Source organism: Triturus cristatus, chromosome 10 (genome assembly GCF_964204655.1).
Source record: "Triturus cristatus chromosome 10, aTriCri1.1, whole genome shotgun sequence".
NCBI classification, from domain to species: domain Eukaryota; kingdom Metazoa; phylum Chordata; class Amphibia; order Caudata; family Salamandridae; genus Triturus; species Triturus cristatus.
The window spans coordinates 1,066,274,165-1,066,293,673 of record NC_140593.1 but is presented as its reverse complement, the minus strand read 5'-3'; the positions used below and the strand labels follow the sequence as shown (position 1 = coordinate 1,066,293,673).

Here is a 19,509-nt window from a genome sequence, read left to right as displayed (position 1 = left end):
CAAGCCCTGGGACACTCATATCATCGCCCATGAAATCAGTAGTGTGGCTTTTTTTAAATGTCTGCCTCACATTAAAGAACTAATGTCTTAACATTAATGCATCCTGGTGAATGATCCAACAACAGTATATAGCACTGCAACCCCAGGCTAGTCCTTTTCTGATGACACACATGAGGCCCAATGTCACGTGGTGACGCCCTCATTAGTTTAGTCCAATGTCATAATGACGTTTTCAAGTGCGTTTATGCGATATTGTGAAGTCAGACGCACACGTTCAGAAACGCATGCTGCAGAAACATGTGGACCACTCTGTAACTAGGTAATTCATGGATTATTATTTCCCACGAGTCCCCTCTGTTATTTTTTTAATTTACAGTGGCTAATAAAAACAAGCATTTCCAATGCCATTGGTCTCGCCTTTGAGACCTTATATGCATTTAGCTATGCAGCACATTAGTCTGGGTGCTGAAACATCTACTGTTCTTTAACATGGCACGATCCGGGAAATTGGGCCACTTTTTTAAGGAGTGCCTAATTGTGATCCCATATGACCCTGTTGTTAGCCCACTCAGAAAACTGTGGTGAGTGAATGCACCTTATTCAGAAATGTCTGCGTATCCTGCAGGACACAAATTCCAATCCCAATCCCAATAAGATAGCTCAATGGGGAATGCATATGGGGAATGCATATGAGACATACTGACTACAGATTCTAGGCTCAAGAATAGACCTGTAGGTTAATGCACTTACTACAGAGATCTGTGTGTTAATTGTTTCTCACACCTATCTTTTCTAGTATGATAGCTCTAACCCTGCAATGCACTGATAAAAGTGGAACATTCTTTGACCAGCGATTAAAACATGTTTGAATGTAAACAATGGTTATCTAAGAAATCAACTATGTTTCTCAACTAAGTGTGTAGTTAGATCAATTATTTAATTTGAAGTTACTTATAGGAGAAAATACAACAAAATATTTACACAGTACTGTTTAGTCATGCTTCTGGCTGGTGTATGTTGTATGATTTAACATAGCAAATTTTGGCAGGGCCCGGCTCGTGCACTGGCTCTAAGATCCGAACCTCGGCTGTCTCTGTTAATTTGTTGCCGCGTCCACCTCTACTCTAAATGAAGCTAAAATAAATATGGCATTTCTGAATCAGTCATGCAGAGAATCTCAAGATTTTCGAACCATGCAGTGTTTTAGGAAGAATCATCGTACGCGATTCCTAGATCATGCCAATTTTTGTCCATTATCAATGGCATTATAAGATGCCTTTCTGACCAACTATGAAAACCAAAACAATGGGGAAAAATAAACCATTTATTAGAGATGCAACTCTCCTCCTACACAGCCCTGTGACTGCCTCCCCTTCAGAACTGACTAACTTATTGGCTGATTCAAGTCCATATCTTAAAATAAAGTAATCTGATTGGCTTAAGAGCCTCAGCCTCCTGATCCTTGTGCCTTGTCTGCGACCTCCACTTTATTTTCCCTAGAGTGAGCTCTTTGGGGCCTGTCCTGACGAACTTCCCGAACCCCCCCACTAAAACTATCCAAGATGCTGACACGTGCAACTTCACACCCAAAACGGCCCCTAATCACTTGCCCAGTTTCACATGGTTCTCCCTTAACTCAATGCGCGGCCAACATATGGGATGTGACATGCTCGTAAAAACTCTACAGAACAGTGTCCTTTCCTTTAAAACCCTTGTACCCGGGTCCCAACCCCCAGCGCTTACCGATTTTGAAGCTCCCCCACTGGGTTCGGGGTCGTGGTACAGCGCCTGCACGGCCTGGTAGACCAACTGCAGGTTTTGTTTGGCCTCCCTGGCAGCGGTGTGGGCGTACACCGGGCAAGATGGCTCTTCACAAGCGGTTCCTTCTTAGGCACATGCCTCCTCCTATACCCCGCTTTGCTGTCCGTTGAAGGTTCGCGCTGTTGCTATCCTCAGGCGCGAGGATCTCTCTGCTAATGAAATTAGCAACCTAGTAAAAGTCCTAATCTGCATCACACTGAACCCACTGGCGGGGTTTCTAGGTTTCCAGACACTGTTAGGGGGGTCGCTCCATCATCCAGTGCCACTTAGAGTCATTCTGCATCCGAGTTTCACTTTAAATTACAGGGGGCAGAACAATCCCACAACTAGATGACTGAGTAACTCCAGCTGGGAAGCATACTCAAACACACTTAGAATCAAGCTGCATAAGCCCGCCCCACACCAACAACCTCAGGGGAGTAACCGTTGTCCTAAGTGAATACTTCAAAGAGTGAGCCTGTGCTGCTAGCTGTCCCCGCAACTCCTTGTACTTTGTCCTAGTCACTGTTACTTACTCTTTGATCATTTCTACAGGCTGTCGCTGTCTGCTGGAAACAGGCAGAAATAAAGGCTCCAAAATTCTGCAGTAACTGCCCAGGACCTTTTTAGAATTAAACGTGTAATACTTTTTATGAATGCCTTTAAATACGATCAAAAACAAATCTCCAGCTTTCAGAAAGCCCATCTCCTACCCCAAAAAATACGGAGAAACTGGAATACAATTTACCTCTTCTCTAGAACTTGCGGAGTATCTACACCTCAGATGAGAGTTTAGTGCAACATTCATCACCGCCCTCACAATGGTCAACAACCCAACACCCTACTCCCCAGTCACATCTTTGCAGTTTCTTGACCTCTACCTCTTTGGTAACTCTTAGTCAAATCTGACTTGCCGCTCCCTGGAGTACCACGCAACTTTACGGTTTTAAAGCATCCCCTCGTTCTTCAGTCACTCATGTCCACGCAAACTCCAAAAACTTCCCACCACTACATAACCAGGACTCACACTTTGCCACACAAACTCCAAAAACTGTAGATATGTATGATATAAAACAACCTCTGACATGGGTGAGTCACAGCAGACCCTTTACTTACAGTCAGTGCTTTAAAATGGGCCAGTACTGTCCGGTACGGAGTACCGGCACTTTTTTTATTTTGGGAGAGAGTGTACCTGCACTTCTCAAGAGAAACGCAATACTTTTAATTGGAGAGAACTGGCACTTCTCAGAAACGAGCAGGTACTCTGGTATAGCGTACCTGCACTTCTATTTTTCCATTTGAAGTACTGCGGCAAGCTCAACCTAGCCCCTCCTTACAGCCCTTAACATAGTCTCCACTTACAGGACTCTCACTCAGCACATCAAAAACCATGGATGGAAAATTTCACTGCTAACCCCCCCAGCTCCTTTTACCTTTTGCCGACGGAGCCCCTGCTTGCGGCGCTGGACCCAGGCTTGGTTACCTTGTGGGTGGTGGCAGAGTTGGTGGCAGCGGCGGGGTCCATGTTCTGGGAAGCAATGATGAGATTGGAACTCACTAGAGCAGAGCAAATTCGGGTGAGCTGATCTCTGTTTTGTTTCTGTCTCTGAGATGCCTACCCCTCCTTAGCTATCCCCTCCTCTCCGATTCCGACCTCTCTCTATCCTAGTCCCATGCAGCAGGCACGTCACTTCCCCTCCTTGCCTTACCGACAGGAAGTACGGGTAGGAGTGCGGGTGAGACGTCACTAGGAAGCCGACAAGTGACAGGAAGTTAAACTGGTAGCCATCTTTGAACACCTTATAAGACAATAATAAGGTGAGGAAAAAAGATTCATCTTTTGTTTAAACTATGTTTTTCCATCAATGCCCAGCGATGTTCTATCAGACTACTGGAGCGTTCCTTGCACTCTTTTCCAACCGGAAATAAAGTTGAAGTATTCCTGATTCAGAGAGGTCGGGCAGCAACTGGTTAATCGTTTGTTTAAATTATAGTTTTCTATCAATGCCCAGCGATGTCCTATCAGACTACTGGAGCGTTCCTTGCGCACTTTTTCAACCAGAAATAAATTAAATGATTTCCTGCTATGCATGCAGGTGACGAACACAAAGAGGGGTGGGGTAGGGACTGGAGGGGCCAGCAAGAAGGCATTGGACTGCGGGAGAGGGGAGAGGGGAGAGGGAGAAAAGTAATCTGTACAGTGAAGGGGCCAGTAGCCATGGAAGGACACAAATGACGACATGCTCGTCATAAGGCGGGACTAACAAGGCTAGAACCAATAGGAAGGCAGCATTTAGGACCTAAGCCTATCAAAAAGATGGGCGGAGAGTGGGCAGAGCTTCCATGAAGCTTCCCTCCTATAGTGTATACTGCATGCCTCGCAAAGTGTGCAGCGCAAGTGCTGCAAAGCTAGGCGAGACCTAAAAATGAGATCCCCGACAAACAACAAACCCCCAAAAAATGCATTCATACCAGTAAAGGGGCCAATAGCCATAGGCGTGCCCAACAGGGAAAAAGGAGGGACATAAAACACGCTTACCCACTAGCAAGTAGTACATTTTGAAAGACACACTCAAAAACAAATAGGAAAATGGAGGCGGGGACTCCCCCACTAAAGTATATACTGCATGTCTCAACGAGACAGCGCATGCGCTACCTAGGCGAGACCTAATGAAAACTGTAAAGTCTCTCTAAACTAACCTCAGGTAATTTTAAATCACCAACCACCTCAGTTTCAAAAAGATCTTGAGACACTGCTTAGCGGGGGTCCTTCGATCCCAAAAAAAGATCTCCGAAAAGAGCTCCTTTTATTGAGCCCATTGGGTATTGCACACACACCTTGGAATTCCATAACCTTATAAATGAATATCCTTCGCCTTGTTCCTCTATATGGTCATGGAATTCCTTGGTCACTTGCATTATCCTTATATTGTATGGAAGGGGTAGATTATTCAATATATTACAGTCAACAGCTATGTCATTTCTTTGTTACTGGTTACTGAAGACATCACAAGTTGCCTGTAACAAGGAAATTAGAGATGGGCTTTTATAAAGGGATTGCAGGCTCCCATCTATTATAAATATATAAGGGTAAGTATAGATTTACTATTCATAACTTCACATCTATAAATCTTCAATATATACATCGTCAAAGTACATATATATGGAGTTAAGGACAGTAAACGCATACCTAACTATATATACTTACCTTCATCATAATTTGGCATCGATAATTTGTGAATTATATATTTATAGCGGTACACTTAAAATTCGATATTCTGCGTGTGTAACTGTCCCCTTCCCCAGAATAGGCTGCAACGAACAGACAAATCACCCTTATCTTAGTGGAGAGGAGGTGAGAACACTCCAGGAAGTGACATCACTGGCTCCATTTGCAATCAAGGTACATATAATAATGTTCTCCACAAGCTTTCCAGAACATTCTGTGGCCATTAGTACACCAGCAGAGCCCACAGGTGGGCGGGTGAGCCGGCGGCTCAGCACAATAGACTTGATATCTGTGAAGAAGATGCTGACGTGGTCCAGAGACCCCATACATTGATAAATATTGTTTGGAAGGCGGTATAATAAGTGTGCTGTGGATGGAGTGAGGTACGGTGCTCCCTTGTGCAAGTTAAGAAAACTGGCACCCTTGAACCCGTTTAGGTGATGAAATACAGCCACGCTTGAGGTGCCGAGGGACGTGCCACTGCACTATTGATAGCTGCAACGCCTAGTGCTGGGGAATGTTGGGAATGTAATACGCCAACCAACATTCAAAGGAGTGTGCACTTTCTTCATATGGGATTCACCCAGGGAAGAGGATGTGGCGTAAGATGCCGACTTTGGATCTGCGGAACTGGGTTTGAGTCCCCGTATCAGCTCAACATCCTTTGATTCTGGGCAAATCATTTAGGGGCATATTATCAAGAAACGGCGATAAAATTATCTCCGCTTTAGCGGCAGAAAACTGCCGCTAAAGCGGCAATTATGGGCTTGATAATATGCCCGTGAGAATTCCCATAGAAGCCCATGTTCTGGTGTCAACATGGGCTTCTATTGGAATTCTCTGCGGCATATTATCAAGCCCATTATCGCCACTTTAGCGGCAGTTTTCTGCCGCTAAAGCGGCGATAATTTTAACGCCGTGCTTGATAATATGCCTCTAAATCTCCCTGGGCCTTATTCATGAGAAGTGTTGCATCGCTGCTACAAAGCAGCGATGCAACACGTCTCAGTGCGCCATCCTTGCGACACCATAGATGCGCGCCATATTTACTGTATGACGCATCATGTCGCAAGTAATGACAGATACGTCAGTAATACTGACGTATCTGTCAGCGCAAAACTGATGCATTGCTACAGTTGTGTTGGAAGCGTGACGCAACTCCAGCAATGTTCCTTTCCCATGGGGCAAGCCCCATGTGAAAGGGCCTGCATCAGTCTTACGCCTGCCATGAGGCAGGTGTAAGGTTTTCACATAATGGCGTCCTAGAAGTTGTGCACTGAAAACTTATAGATTTCACTGTGCCACTTCTACGAGGCTTTGATCTGGGGGAACGCCCACCCTGCATACATTATACGTGACTCAAGTATAATGTAGCGCAGTGGTTTACAAAGTGACACATCTTCCTAGACGCGTCACTTTGTTACTAGGGCGCAACGTGGAGCATTTTTTACGCCACTGGTGCGTCACCAAAAGTGATACACCGGTGGCACAAAAGTGTCGCAAGGGCTCATAAAGAAGCCCCCCTGTGGCTACAAACAAATGAAAGTGCCTTGTGTAATGTAATGGTGCTCATGCTATAGTCTTCAGGTCGAGTTCGCGCTATATACAACTGCAACAAAAACAAGCATTGGCATAGCCAATTGGTCTCGCCTTTGGGACCTTATAAGTGTTTAGCCATGCAACAGTTGCATAACTAAATACTTATAAGGTCCCAAAAGCGAGACCTATTGGCTATGCCAAGCGGCCGTGCGGCCGCAAAAGTGAAAGTAATCGCGGCAAAGCGCGGCGCGCGCGCCCGCACACAGGCACTGTAGCTCTAGGCTGGCCTGGTAGCACTTTTTGGAGCCCTCTCGATAAGTCTCGCCAGAACAGCGCATGCGCTGGGTCAGGCGAGACCTAATAAAAAGAAACGCTTCTCTGTGCAGTTCCCGTCAGGTCCTCATCCTCCCTGCTTGGAATTACCCGCATGGGTAACAAATATAAAACACAATGAAGGCGCTTCCTTATTTAGGCGCTACATTATCTTATATTGTGTGCAGTAGCCCCAGTGCACTCCAAATCACTGCAGGTGCGAGTCTCAGCGCACACAATACGTACAACTTGAATCGAGAAAACAAAGATGCTTTACATGAGGTGCCGCTACCCGCGGAGCGCCTCGTCCCTCCCACCCCTCCGAGAGCTCGAAAATTCCTCCGGGTATTAACGTGACCTATAAATATACAAGAACAAATACTCGGATCCATGGAAACACGAAAGGCAGCGAGGCATACATCTACATAACAGATATACAACGACATGGGTGCGCTGGGCCCGGAAAAACACAATTTATCAGAAATGACAACATGTCAGTTTCCAAGCATATCTGCACGCCGCACCACAGCCCAAAATACAAGAAGACGCCAGCGAGGTTTCTAAACGCAAAAAGAATATAGCAGGCTATAAAAACCTATCAGAGCAGCATGGAAAACACTGGTGCCGCGTGCGCTCGGTGTGTTAAGAATTAAACGGTGTGGGTAATTTGGAGAAGTGTGTGTGTTTTTGGGTGGACAACTATGGAAGACAACAGCATCACAGGAGGAAGTCTGAATGCTATGTCAACTCTCGTTTCTGTTGTAAAAAATTATACACTGCTGCCATCTGCTGGACTTGTGGCAGCATTGGATATATTTCTGAAGGCATGGTCCACACACTCCCTACATACAGACCACCTGCCTTACTGCTTTGGTGACAGTATACTTGTCACGCTCTCAACAGTGGGAGTGAAGCAGTGGTGGCTCCTGCGCTATGGCGGAGAAATGTCACCTCGGCCACTGTCAGCAGCGTTATTTTTTTTAAAACGATAATAAACCCTGGTTTAATATCGTTTTATTTTGTTTGCAGGCCGAGTCTTTGGGGCGGGGCTAGGAGGATGATAGTCACTGACGGGAGTGGTAGTGCACTGCTATCAGTGCGCATGACGCTGGTTTGGCTGCCCGTCTCAGGCCGGCCAAACCGTCATGCGCACTGAAGCTCTCTTTAACCCAGCTGCCTTGCTGGGTTGGAGACAGCAAAGCACAGGCTCCCAGTCTCCCTGGGAGCGCAAATTCCCAGTGCTCAGGCCAATCCTGAAGCTGCTCTCATGCATGAGAGCATCTACATGCTTTCCTGCAGGGGAGGCTGGGTGCCTGTGCCTGCTGTGGAGCCACGAGTGGAGCAGAAGACCGGCGATGCGGCCCGCAGCAGGCAAGTTTTTTGTTGTTGTTGTCGTCGTCTCCCACTCCCGCCCCCTGTCTCCTCCGATACCTGCCACTACAAAAGCGCATGCAAATTCAGTTTGCGTAGGAACTCAGAAGAAACAGATGCGTAATCAACCTTGCTCTTTATACTACGTCGCATCTTTCCAACCTTGCATACCAAACAAACTTCAAGCCATCCTCATGCTTGTAATCTCCAGGCTTGACTATGCCAACCGTCTACACCTAGGTGTACTCGCAGAATTTATACGTAAAATACAACTCATCCAAAATGCTACTACAAGGCTTCTTTTTCGCCTTCACCCAAGAGATTGCATGACTCCAGTCCTGCAAGCTCTCCATTGGCTACCTGAAGCTAAAAGGGCAATGCTCAAGGCACTGCATTTTGTACAGAGCCTCCCAAGAAAAGGGATCACCATACCTACACGTTAAATTCAAGCAGTGCTTCATTTGGAAAAAAAAAAGTGCCAGGGCCCTCATCAGAAGGCCACTGCCGCTCGCACCACCCATTGCCCCTGTCTGCGCTGCCAATGACAGTATCAACAGAAATAGTAAACATCAATGACAATTGAGACTATTCCAGGTGCCCAACACTAGAATAATGGCTTGGTTGGCAGGTATTAGCCCCTTTTAATGTATATTGAATTCATAAATAACATTTTATCTAAATTAGATGGATGGCACCACCCTGTGGCAGCTGTCATAAGTGCCAGTGTTCACAATTAAGCACTGAATTCAAGCAATATAAAGCAAAAAAAGCAGTGCATTCCAGAATTGCATCACTTATTATCATACCACCTAACCATAAGAAATCTGTAAGAGGCACATTTTGTTTTTCAGTACAAGCTGCCAAACTCTGGAACTCACTAATAGCCAGTATTAGAAGCAAGCAGGACTGTATACACTTCCGAAGACAGTTGAAACCCTGGCTATTTCCTAGGTAACTGCACCACCAGCATCCCAACAACTCAGCCTAGAAAACAGTTGCACCCTCAAGCGCAATCTTCAGCTTACAAACCATGAATTTTAAACAACTCAAACAGCAAACTGCTTTCATTATGCGGGTGAGCAAAAAAAGGGGATGACCTACGGTTCGCCGTGGCATGAAGGGAGTAAAGCAGGCCCCCTGCAGCCTCTGTGGCACACGGGCACACGCCCTTTAGGGGGATCCCAACCCTTCAGGGGGCTGCCATTGAGCCCAAGACCAATGATTATCTGTGAGATATCGGAGACTCAGGGGCCCCTCATCACTTTCTGGAGGGGGGCCCCATTATTTTATGTTACACCACTGGTGGCATTATATAGTTATATGTTTCCATATATATGAGTTACGTCCCCCAATAATATTAAAACCATAATAGGGAGCAGTCAGCAACAAATTGTAACTTATCCCTATTAAATTCATATAAGACATATCTGCTATGAGTGTTGTCTCCCACAAGCACCATACAGCCAATTATCACCAAATGAACAGGCAAGAAATAACTGAAAAGATCTGTCACATATTAGTGGACAATTCTGAAGGGCTTTAATATAGTCCATTCACTTCAGGTCCTAAATATCTACACAAGCTGACCACTTCTATACATCTCACATAGACACTCAGATATGGAATGATAATAAAAAAATGTCCATCGCAACTGGTCTCTCCATTTCTCGCACCCTCCGCCAATGCCAGCTCAGGATCACAACTGTACACACAATCTCAGATTGGATAACCCAGTGTAGAAACTAGATAAACACACCGTAGTATACGAAATACCATAAAGAGACCTGCAGAGCTGTTTTAAGCTACCAGCATGCTGAAAACTATAAAATTGTGGGGCATATTTACAAGGGAAGTGGTGGAGTGAGGCGTTAGCCTTCCTGGCTTAACGCCTCACTCCGCCACTTCAGAAACACAAGGCTGCACCATATTTGCAAGAATATGTTGCAGCCCTGCATCTCCCCCTGTGCTGGCACTACACTTAGCCACCAAGCACCAATGAGGGCACCCTTGCACCACAGTGCAAGGGTGTCTGAGTGCAGGCGAAGATTGTTTATGTGCACATAAACAATCTTTAAATGCCATTTTGTAACTTCTATGTGTGCTGCTTAATGCAGCACACATAGGAGTTGCAAAAAAGCATTTTTAAAAAGTGATTGTTTATGTGCTGGAAGAGGGACCTTCCTGTACATAAACAATTATTGGTCTTGTGCTGTTTTCATGTGTGCTGCACATATGAAAACAGCAAAAACGAAGAGAAATTGAACCTTTCTCCTCATTGCGCCAGGGTAAGACTAGGTTTTCCCTGATCTTAATTCTGGTGCTGACCCATATTTACGTATCCCTTGTAAATAGGGGGCAGCGTCAGAATCAATGGGTGTTGCGATGGAATGCCCACAGCAGCACCCATTGTCCTCCCCTTTCATGCTAAGCATAATGTGAAGCATAATGTGAAAGGGTGCCTTATTTACAAGGCAGCGTTAAGCCACGTTAAGTGGATTAACGCTGCCTTGTAAATAAGGCGAAGCCCCTATTGCCACAGGAACGTCAGAAAAAGTGACATTCCCGTGGCAATAGAGGCTTGTAAATATGACCCCATGTATGTCTGTCCCTTATACTTTATTATCCAACACACAGCTACGTGCTGTGTCCCATGACACGATAATTGCACCTCGGTGGTCATCACGCATGACGTGGAACATTTCCAACACAGAATCACAACAAAAACAACATTTTTCCACCCTCACACCCTACATGGTGTTTTGTGGTACTCATTCAGGCAAGTGCTTCCACGCCCTGCATAGGGGTAGTAAGATCTATGTAAGGGCTACAATACAATACAATATAGTGCTTTTCATAACCCTTACCTAGCCTAAATCGCTATCTCAGTTGCTGAGTAACAATATGGACTGGAGGACTGAAGGTACTGAAAGATCTCGTAACAAAGCCAACAATACTTCAAGTGACCTGAAATGATGGCCGAACTGGGACACACAGGGGCGGCTCCTCACTTTGGCAGGAGAGCGTCGCCCACTGCTTTTAAACAGTGCATTGCAAAGGAAACATAATATGATAATAACTTTGAGTTATTATCATTTTATGGTTCCTGTTGCTTTGAGGGCGGGTGGGTTGGCGGGGCTGCTCTGCTCTTGGAGCAGGCACGGGAGGAGTGGTTTGCCTACTCCTAAGTGCTCAATGACTGTTTGGTCGGCCCTCTCGGAATTACAGCCTGTGTGGAGAAAAAGGCGAGCCCCCATTCCCTGGTTGAGCGTCGAACAGGATGCTCAAAACCAATCACAATGCTGCATTGCAGCGTTGTGATTGGTCAGGGGAACCTTTTCTGTGCTTCCTGTGCCTTGGAGAGCAGGAGCAGAGAAGCGGGACTGGTGCAGCAAGGTACATTAAAAACAATTAATATATTTTTACTGTTCCCAACCGCCTCGCGACCCACCCTTGCGTGCCCGCACCCGCCCGCCACCCGCAAACCCTGTCAGCCACCACTGGGGATTCACACAGTCAACATGGAGGTTGGAAGGAACCAGGCAATTGAGCAGACACTTGAGATGGCAACTGGTGAGAAAACCCAAGACAAAAACACCGCCCTATATCCAGAGGTGAGAAAACCTGCTATTGCTGGACCTCACTCATCCCACATAAGGTTTTGTTCTGCAGTAACTCAGAAATGTTGCAGCTGCAACAAGGAAACCAGTTACCGAGCTTGTGCAAAGCAAGTTCTGGTGAACTTGAAAATGGTGCTTGGGAGAAGGGAGCATAGATCCTCTCAACATGCTCTCAACAGCTGTATTAAAAATAGGGTGAACTGTCCCTTTTGCGCTAGGACTCACCTTCAAAATGGTGTGTTGGGCGCAAACAGGCCCTACTACTGATAATGCGCTGACCCCAGGGTAGACCAATCATGTGACTGTCCCAGGGCACAGCATTAGTGAAAAGAGAGAGCGGCTGCTTTAAGCAGCTATTCTGTCGTTCAGTGTGTACATAGCACCTGCCTGCACTTCAAAGGGGAGACAGAGATCCCCTTGCAGGCGGGTCAGAAAAAGCATGCATTGCTTGTCAGAAAGACATCACACCAACAATTTTGTGCAGGACACTGAAGCTACCTGCATTATTATGTGGGCCTTGGAATCTGTCAAGAGGTCAGTAAAGCCCAAACTGTTGCCATTCAATGTAGAAGTGTACAACTGGGGTGTGTGCCATCCAGTGAGCAATCTAAGAAAAGTCTGCAAACCTCTCACCTATGGCATGTCATCACTTCAAGAAGAAGTTCACATGGTCAAGGGTCTGGTGCCTGCCCCACGTCTCCTCAACAATGTCAAGGCACATCTTCTGGGCCTAATAGTAATGAGAGTCATTATGTCAACACAACATTGCATCCTTAGCATGTTTCCAGCCATGCTTGGTGGCCTAGGGGAACTGAAGGACATGCATGTCACATTCTTCATAAATAAACTTATTGATCCGGTGGCTCAATACTCTTGGACATCAGTGCAATTACAGTATCAAGTAGAGGAGGAAACACAAAGTCTGCTAGACTAAGTAATCACTGAGCTAGCTACTGAGCCTACATTGTGCATTTCCTCAGTGTAACTCTTCCCAAATGGAACACAAAGAAGATATTGTTATGTTGACATGTGCGTACCAAACACTATAATTGAAAGGGAGAGACACCTGGGTCCTCACCTGACTGACATGATCAGGAGCCTCAGGTGAGCCTCTATGTTTTTCAAGTTTGACCTCTACATTCTCCACACAGATGGGTCTGTTCTGTTCCAAATACTTCAGTTTTGGGGTATCGTCTGCAGCTGACATTTTCCAAGAAGTTGGCAGAAGTTTTATTTGACCCATAAAAAAATCCTTACGTTATGGTGGTGATAAACCTACCTTTGATCACAGCAGAGAAAGGCAAGACTTTACGCTGACAGAAGTATGTACGAGCTCGGAGGCAGCCGCATTCACCCTAAACGTTATCATGTGTGAGTTGGAAAAGGATGAGTTCACATTTATCTGCCACATATTTTCCTGCATCAGCAGTTGGACCCAACGTAAGTGATACTGCTGAATAAGACACCCACTAATATAGCATCCTACGGATGGTGAGCTAGTGTTCCAGATACATCAGGGACTTTGCCACCATCAGCACTCAATTCACTATACAAGGGCAACCCTTCACCTGGTCTCCCAAGAGCGTTTCAGGAGATGAAAGAGAGGATCACATCAGTTGATCTAGTCTATTTCAGACCCAACTTGTGCCCAAAACTGATGGGGGATGCTGGTTCAGTTGGCCGAGGTAGTATCCCTGCTGAGCTAAAACGAGACTCAACAAGGCTGATTCAGCTCTTATGCCAGTGGGAATCTGACCGAGACCGAGAGGACCTATTCCCACCCTGAGAAGGAAAGCTTGACTTGAGTACGAGTCACAGTGTGTTCCTATGCCGGAAACCATTCACTGTTCTGCTGGATCATCAGGCATTCCAAAAAGTCCATGGAAATGGATGCACACCCCAAATATAGACATGGGGTTTATGCTTAATGAAAAATGCCTGCAAGCCTGGGCAATCTGGGAGACTATGCCCTGAGCCACTGCTTCCCTGTAACTGGAAGAAAACCATGGCTTTTGGGAAAATATTTAAACTTTGTACTATGCACATATCCCTTTGGATGAACTGGTTCATGAATCATCCCACGGCCCAATGGTAGGTGAAGTAAAACAGATCATGGAGAGGCAGGGTAGAGTGCCTACCTTTCACTTTAGAGTCTGTGATTACAAATGAGTCATGATACCTCACTGAGGGGCCTATTTACAAGCCCCTATCGCCACCACAACGTCAATTTTTCAGACGTTGTGGTGGCGATAGGGGCTTTGCCTTATTTACAAGGCAGCGCTAAGCTACTTAACGTGGCTTAACGCTGCCTTGAAAATAAGGCCCCCTTTCATGCTACACTTAGCTTGAAAGGGGAGGGCAATGGGTGTTGTGGTGGGCGTTCCACCGCAACATCCATTGATTTTGATGCTGCCTCCTATTTACAAGGGTGGCGTAAATCGGAGGCAGCGCCAAAATTAAGACCAGGGATAACCTGGTCTTAAACAGGCGAAATGAGGAGAAATTATTTATTTTCGCCTTGTTTGTGCTGTTTCCATGTGTACTACCTTGTGCAGCACACAAAGAAAGAGCAAAATGCCATTGATTGTTTATGTGCAAGAACGTGTCCCTTCCTCCACATAAACAATCACTGAAAAAAATGTATGTTTTGCAGCTTCTATGTGTGCTGCATTGAGCAGCACACACACAAGTTACAAAGCACAGTTACTGATTGTTTATGTGCAGGAAAGGACATCTTCCTGCACATAAACAATCATTCCCCTGTAACGTAGACACCCTTGTTGGCACTAGGCAGCTAAATTAGTGCCAGTGCAGGGAGAAACACAGGGCTGCACTGTATTCTTGTAAATACAGTGCAGCCCTGCGTTTCAAAAGTGGCGGAGCATGGCGTTAAGCCCAGGAGGCTAACACCACGTTCCACCACTTCTCTCGTAAATATGCCCTTGTGTCTGTTATCTTTTTCATGGAGGGACAACTTTCTATCGGTTATTACCTGTACCAATTCCAGCAAGCACGTTTATATCAAGTAGAAGTCCCCAGGATTTTCAGTCTATCTTTTTTCTTTGTTATAGAGATCCTTTTTGTCCACTTTGTATTTTTGTAACTTATTTGCATGGACATTTGTGTTTACATTTGTCATAGTTTAAGCTTTGTTACAGTGAAGAGTGTATGCATACTAGCTCGGCGGATTATGTTAAGAGACACTTGTAGAAGGTGCCACATTCTGCCTCCATACCGTGGTATGAATATCATAACTTCACTGCCCCAGTACACTACTTTCCAATCCCAGGCCCTGCTTTTACAGAAAATTGTTTTCAGATGCTTGAGTCCAGTTGGTTGAAGTCAACCAAAGACGTGGCCCAGTGACATGACTTCATCTGGTAACCCTATTCCCACGACACCAGATATTGGCATCAGGTCAAAACCCTGTCATTAAAAAAGAAAGATCCAGACATTGGATGCAAACTAGAACTGGGCTAGCATTAAACCATGGACTTGGGATGTCCTGATTATGGTTGAGTAGACATGTCACTGGAATGGATTTTTGGAGACAAATCAACTTTTTGAGCTTTGAGACTCCTTAACTTTAGGTGATGGTATGTTATGACAAACTTACTAGAGTCTTGGCATCTACTGACACCAACTGGAAATCTGTAGTAAGCTCTTCTACTGTCATTGTATAAGTTCACATGTGTTCTAGAACCTATATCGATGTTTAACACTAAATATAAATATTTTTTATTCTGTAGAAACTTTTTGCTTGGACAGGAACTCTTCTGTCTGCCTGGGCCGGCCAGAGTTCAGCTGACCATTCCGTTTCAGAGGACATCCTGCCACTCAGCTCCGACTCTGGATTGTGCGGCGAGAATGAGTCTGAGCTGTTGACTTCTCTATCTGAAGCTTGGACGCCCGACACTTGCACTCCACTCCTTTCCTTCAGACAGGAGATAGAGCAAAGTGAGCCAATGTGTTCTATGGAGGATATGAGCAGCCAGCAGGGAGCCTGTGGGGAGGTCACGGGCATCCTTAAGAGACATGAGGATTGGCTAGGACTTTGCATCAGTGCTCTGGAGCGAGAGGTGTCCGAAGAAGAGCTGGCTGCACTGGACAGGAGTGTGGATGCCCTCGCGAGGTGGGACATGTTCACTGGTCAGCTACCCATCCTAAAAAAGGATCTGCAGCTGATCAGAGACAAGACAGGGTTTAGAAGGACCCTGGGGGACAGGTTCTCATCCTTGAGGAGAAGACTGAGCTCAAGAAGGCTCTCGAAGGATGGATGCTCGCCCCCGCGATGGGACTGGGAGGACAGCTAGCAGAACCCTTGCACTCCAGTGCAAGTGGAACAGTCCGAGTGAACCCCTATGACTGGAATTCTTCCTCTAGTCCCTTTCAGCAATTTTTAATGATTTGAGAGACAACAAGGAGTTTCCTCATAAACGTCACCAGATGTGGCGAATTGCAAGACACCTTTGCATATTTTCTACAACTTACTGTACAAAACTATTGGTACTAGTTAAATGGCGGGCCTGAAATTCAATTTAAGTGTAGCTATACAGAATTTGAAATACCCTACAGGTACACCATTTTTCACTGTTACGTTGAGTTGCTAAAGTGTTGCCATCAATTCTTCGACTTCCAAAGAGATCTGAAAGTGTAGCTGATACGGCGAAATAATTAAATATACAAATAACCTATCCATTGTATAGCTGCCTAATTAGTTTCTGACTGGTCCTTAGCGGATTGATTGCTAGAGAGATGCTCTTAATGAGGGATCCAGAGAATATTTAATGTAAGATAGATCTGCCCTTGTGCTGATGTATTCTGCATTTCTCAGTTTGTCCACTACTGCACAAAGCACACTACTAGCTATCTTCCTACTGCTGTGAAACCAGCATAAAAATATGAACTAAAAGGATGGACCATTTGATTATTAGAATTGCCTGTGTTGTGTGTTGCATGAACTGATGAGGCGGCTATATAGCTGATGCTACTACTCATTAGTAGGCGGGAGACCTGAGTAGCCATTTTGTTGGCTCGGTAGCCAGTGGGATGTTCGCCAAGCTGCCAGTGTGGAAGCACAGTAGCCAGTGGGAAAGCTGAGTAGCCAGTCTAATAGTTTGTGGTAAGTGACTGGTTGGATGCAAGCTAAAGAACCTTTGTGGTAGATCAGTGGCCAGAAGAATATTACCTAAGATACTTGTGTGGTAGTTCAGTTGCTGATGGGCTGACAGATCAGTAGTCAGTAGGATAGCTCAGCAGTCAATGGGAGGAAAATTCTGAAGCCAACATGAAAGCTCAGTAGCCTATGGAATGACAGCTTATTATCCAGTGGGGCGATATCTCAAGTTCTAGCGTTGTAGCTCAGTTGGCAGCTGGTGAAACCTTGAGTAATAGTGTGGTATATAAGGAGCTAGTGGAATAAATCTTCAACTGAGGAAATCACTCAGGCTGAATAAAAAGAATAGATCAATATCCAGAGGGAGGATAGTGGAGTTACCAGTGTGTTGATAACTCAGACGCCAGTGTGATGGCGCTGTATCCAGTGTAATGGATCAGTAGTTGGTGGGATAAATAGCTCAGAGGGTGGTTTGACTGCTCTGTAAAATCTACAACAGCCTAGTAGCCAGTGAGGTCATAGCTGAGGTTTTAATTAACCCCATGAAGTCCTGGCTAAGATAGAAGGTCATCATTCAGACATGCATAGCTTAGTCATAAATAGTCAAATAAAAGAGCCTAAAAGGGTGGAAGCTGATTTTCTTAATTATTTTTAAAAGGCAGCTCCAGCAAATGTTTTCTGAGACTTGTGAGAATTGCAAACTAACCACAGCCATCCTGATTTAATTCCAAGCTGACACAAATACTTTTTTCTGAAGTTCAATGTTTGTAGGAAAAATCCACAAAGTATTTCTAAGCCTAGATCTTCAACTGGATGCAAGTAATTTTTTTTATGCAACACCTTTCTGTCTGATTTTCAGATAATGCCACAGTCAATAGCGCTGTGAAGATATTTCATAAACAGGTGGGTTATCCCAAAAAACAACATAAAATAAATGTGAATAAACACACCTGAAATATTCTTTCAACTGTTAATCTTTTGTTGATCGCGACCTGATGCTCATTCAGAGAAGTGAGGGATAAATGTCATTGTTCGCTTTCTCTTCTTTAAGACATGAGGACATAGTCTGGCCAATTTGTTTCTCTTGAATGTTTGATCCGTACAAGTGTTTGAAACTTTATAAGTCGTAGGTCGCAGCCTATGAGAGACCCCATGCTGTCAATGGTGACTTATAAACTCTTAAGATCCATGAACGTTTGTCATTTCAACTCAGGCAACCCATCTTTAGTCAGCCTGTGAGATGATCATTTTGTAAGTCTCACCTGATAATTTTGTAAGTGTCACTTGAGTAGGATCCTGGCAGTTCACCCATGGTTCTATAATCTTATGAGCAGATTTACGAGCCTCTTGCGCCACTTTTGCACCGTCGTTGCATCACTTCTGTGACGCAGCGGCGGCGTAAACCATGCGCCACGTTGCGCCCTATTTACAACGTGACGCATCTAGGGAGATGCGTCACGTTGTAAAGCACTACGCCACATGAAACCTGCATCAGGTTTCATGTGTGCGTTCCTGCGCAGGGGGGGCGTTCCGGCTCAGTAAAACCTCGGTAAAGTGCCTGAGTGAAATCTACAAGATTCTACTCAGTCACTTTTCTGACGCCGCTGCGTCAAAACCTTGCACCTGCTTGAAGCTGGCGTAAGGCGTGACGCACCACGTTATGTATGGGCAGGCCACGAGCATTGCTGGAGTTGTGTTGCGCTTGCGACACGACTCCAGCAATGCGCCACCCTTCCGACGGGAGATGCGTCACGCATCTGTTTATCCTTGCGCCACGATGCACTGCATAGTAAATGCGGCGCATCTGTGGTGGCGCAAGGGTAAACTTCCATGACGCATCTTACCTGGCTCATCCCTGCTGATTTGCAGGGATGCGCCAGTCGTCATAAATCTGCCCCTTAGGGTCTACCTCTCTGCTTATTGCTCCACTGCAAGAATGAGTGACTCAGATAATTAGTCAAGAGCCGGGAGCCCTTTTCATGCTAATCATAGTAGACCATAGTGCTTTAACTACGAAATACTATCATGAAAGCTTCAGTGAACAACAGCTTCTCCAGGAAAATCTGAGAGGAAAGAAGCCCTCAACACCTTTCTCCTTCCGCTCCTGATCTTCAGCTGTCCAAATCCAAACCAGTACCAAGTGCCTTAAGCTCTCACTGTGATATTACATGCACTAGCCCGCATGACAAAAGTCACATGGGAACTGCAACTACAGCACAGCTGGTGCATTCAGTCATACATACACACAAAGAGTATCCCACCTAAGGTAGTCTATATGGAGTGCTGGGCAATGATAGTCCTTACTATGGCACCGCCTTCCTAGAAGCAGGTAAAGGAAATAATTTATTTTCTTTAAATATGGCTCACGCACTCTAGTAGTGTCATGCTTCATCATCTGGTTCACCCCGATTCCTAAAGGTCAGGGTGGGCTTACCCATCTTACAGGGAGCACTTGAAAGAAAAGACCAGGGGGCGAAAAGATTAAAAATCCTTCGACTTACTCCAAGGTATCCTTTTATTAGTGG

At 45.4% G+C, this 19,509-nt stretch overlaps 1 protein-coding gene across 1 annotated transcript in view; it reads left to right on the top strand.

Annotated features, from left to right (window-relative positions):
• AMZ1 (archaelysin family metallopeptidase 1) overlaps positions 1-17,940 on the top strand; it is a 104,606-nt gene extending 86,666 nt beyond the window's left edge. The window contains exon 7 of the mRNA XM_085630214.1: positions 15,618-17,940. Within this exon, the coding sequence (XP_085486340.1) occupies positions 15,618-16,181 (564 nt within the window). The 3' untranslated portion in view covers positions 16,182-17,940. The remainder of the gene's footprint in view (positions 1-15,617) is intronic.
• Positions 17,941-19,509: the final 1,569 nt, after the last annotated feature.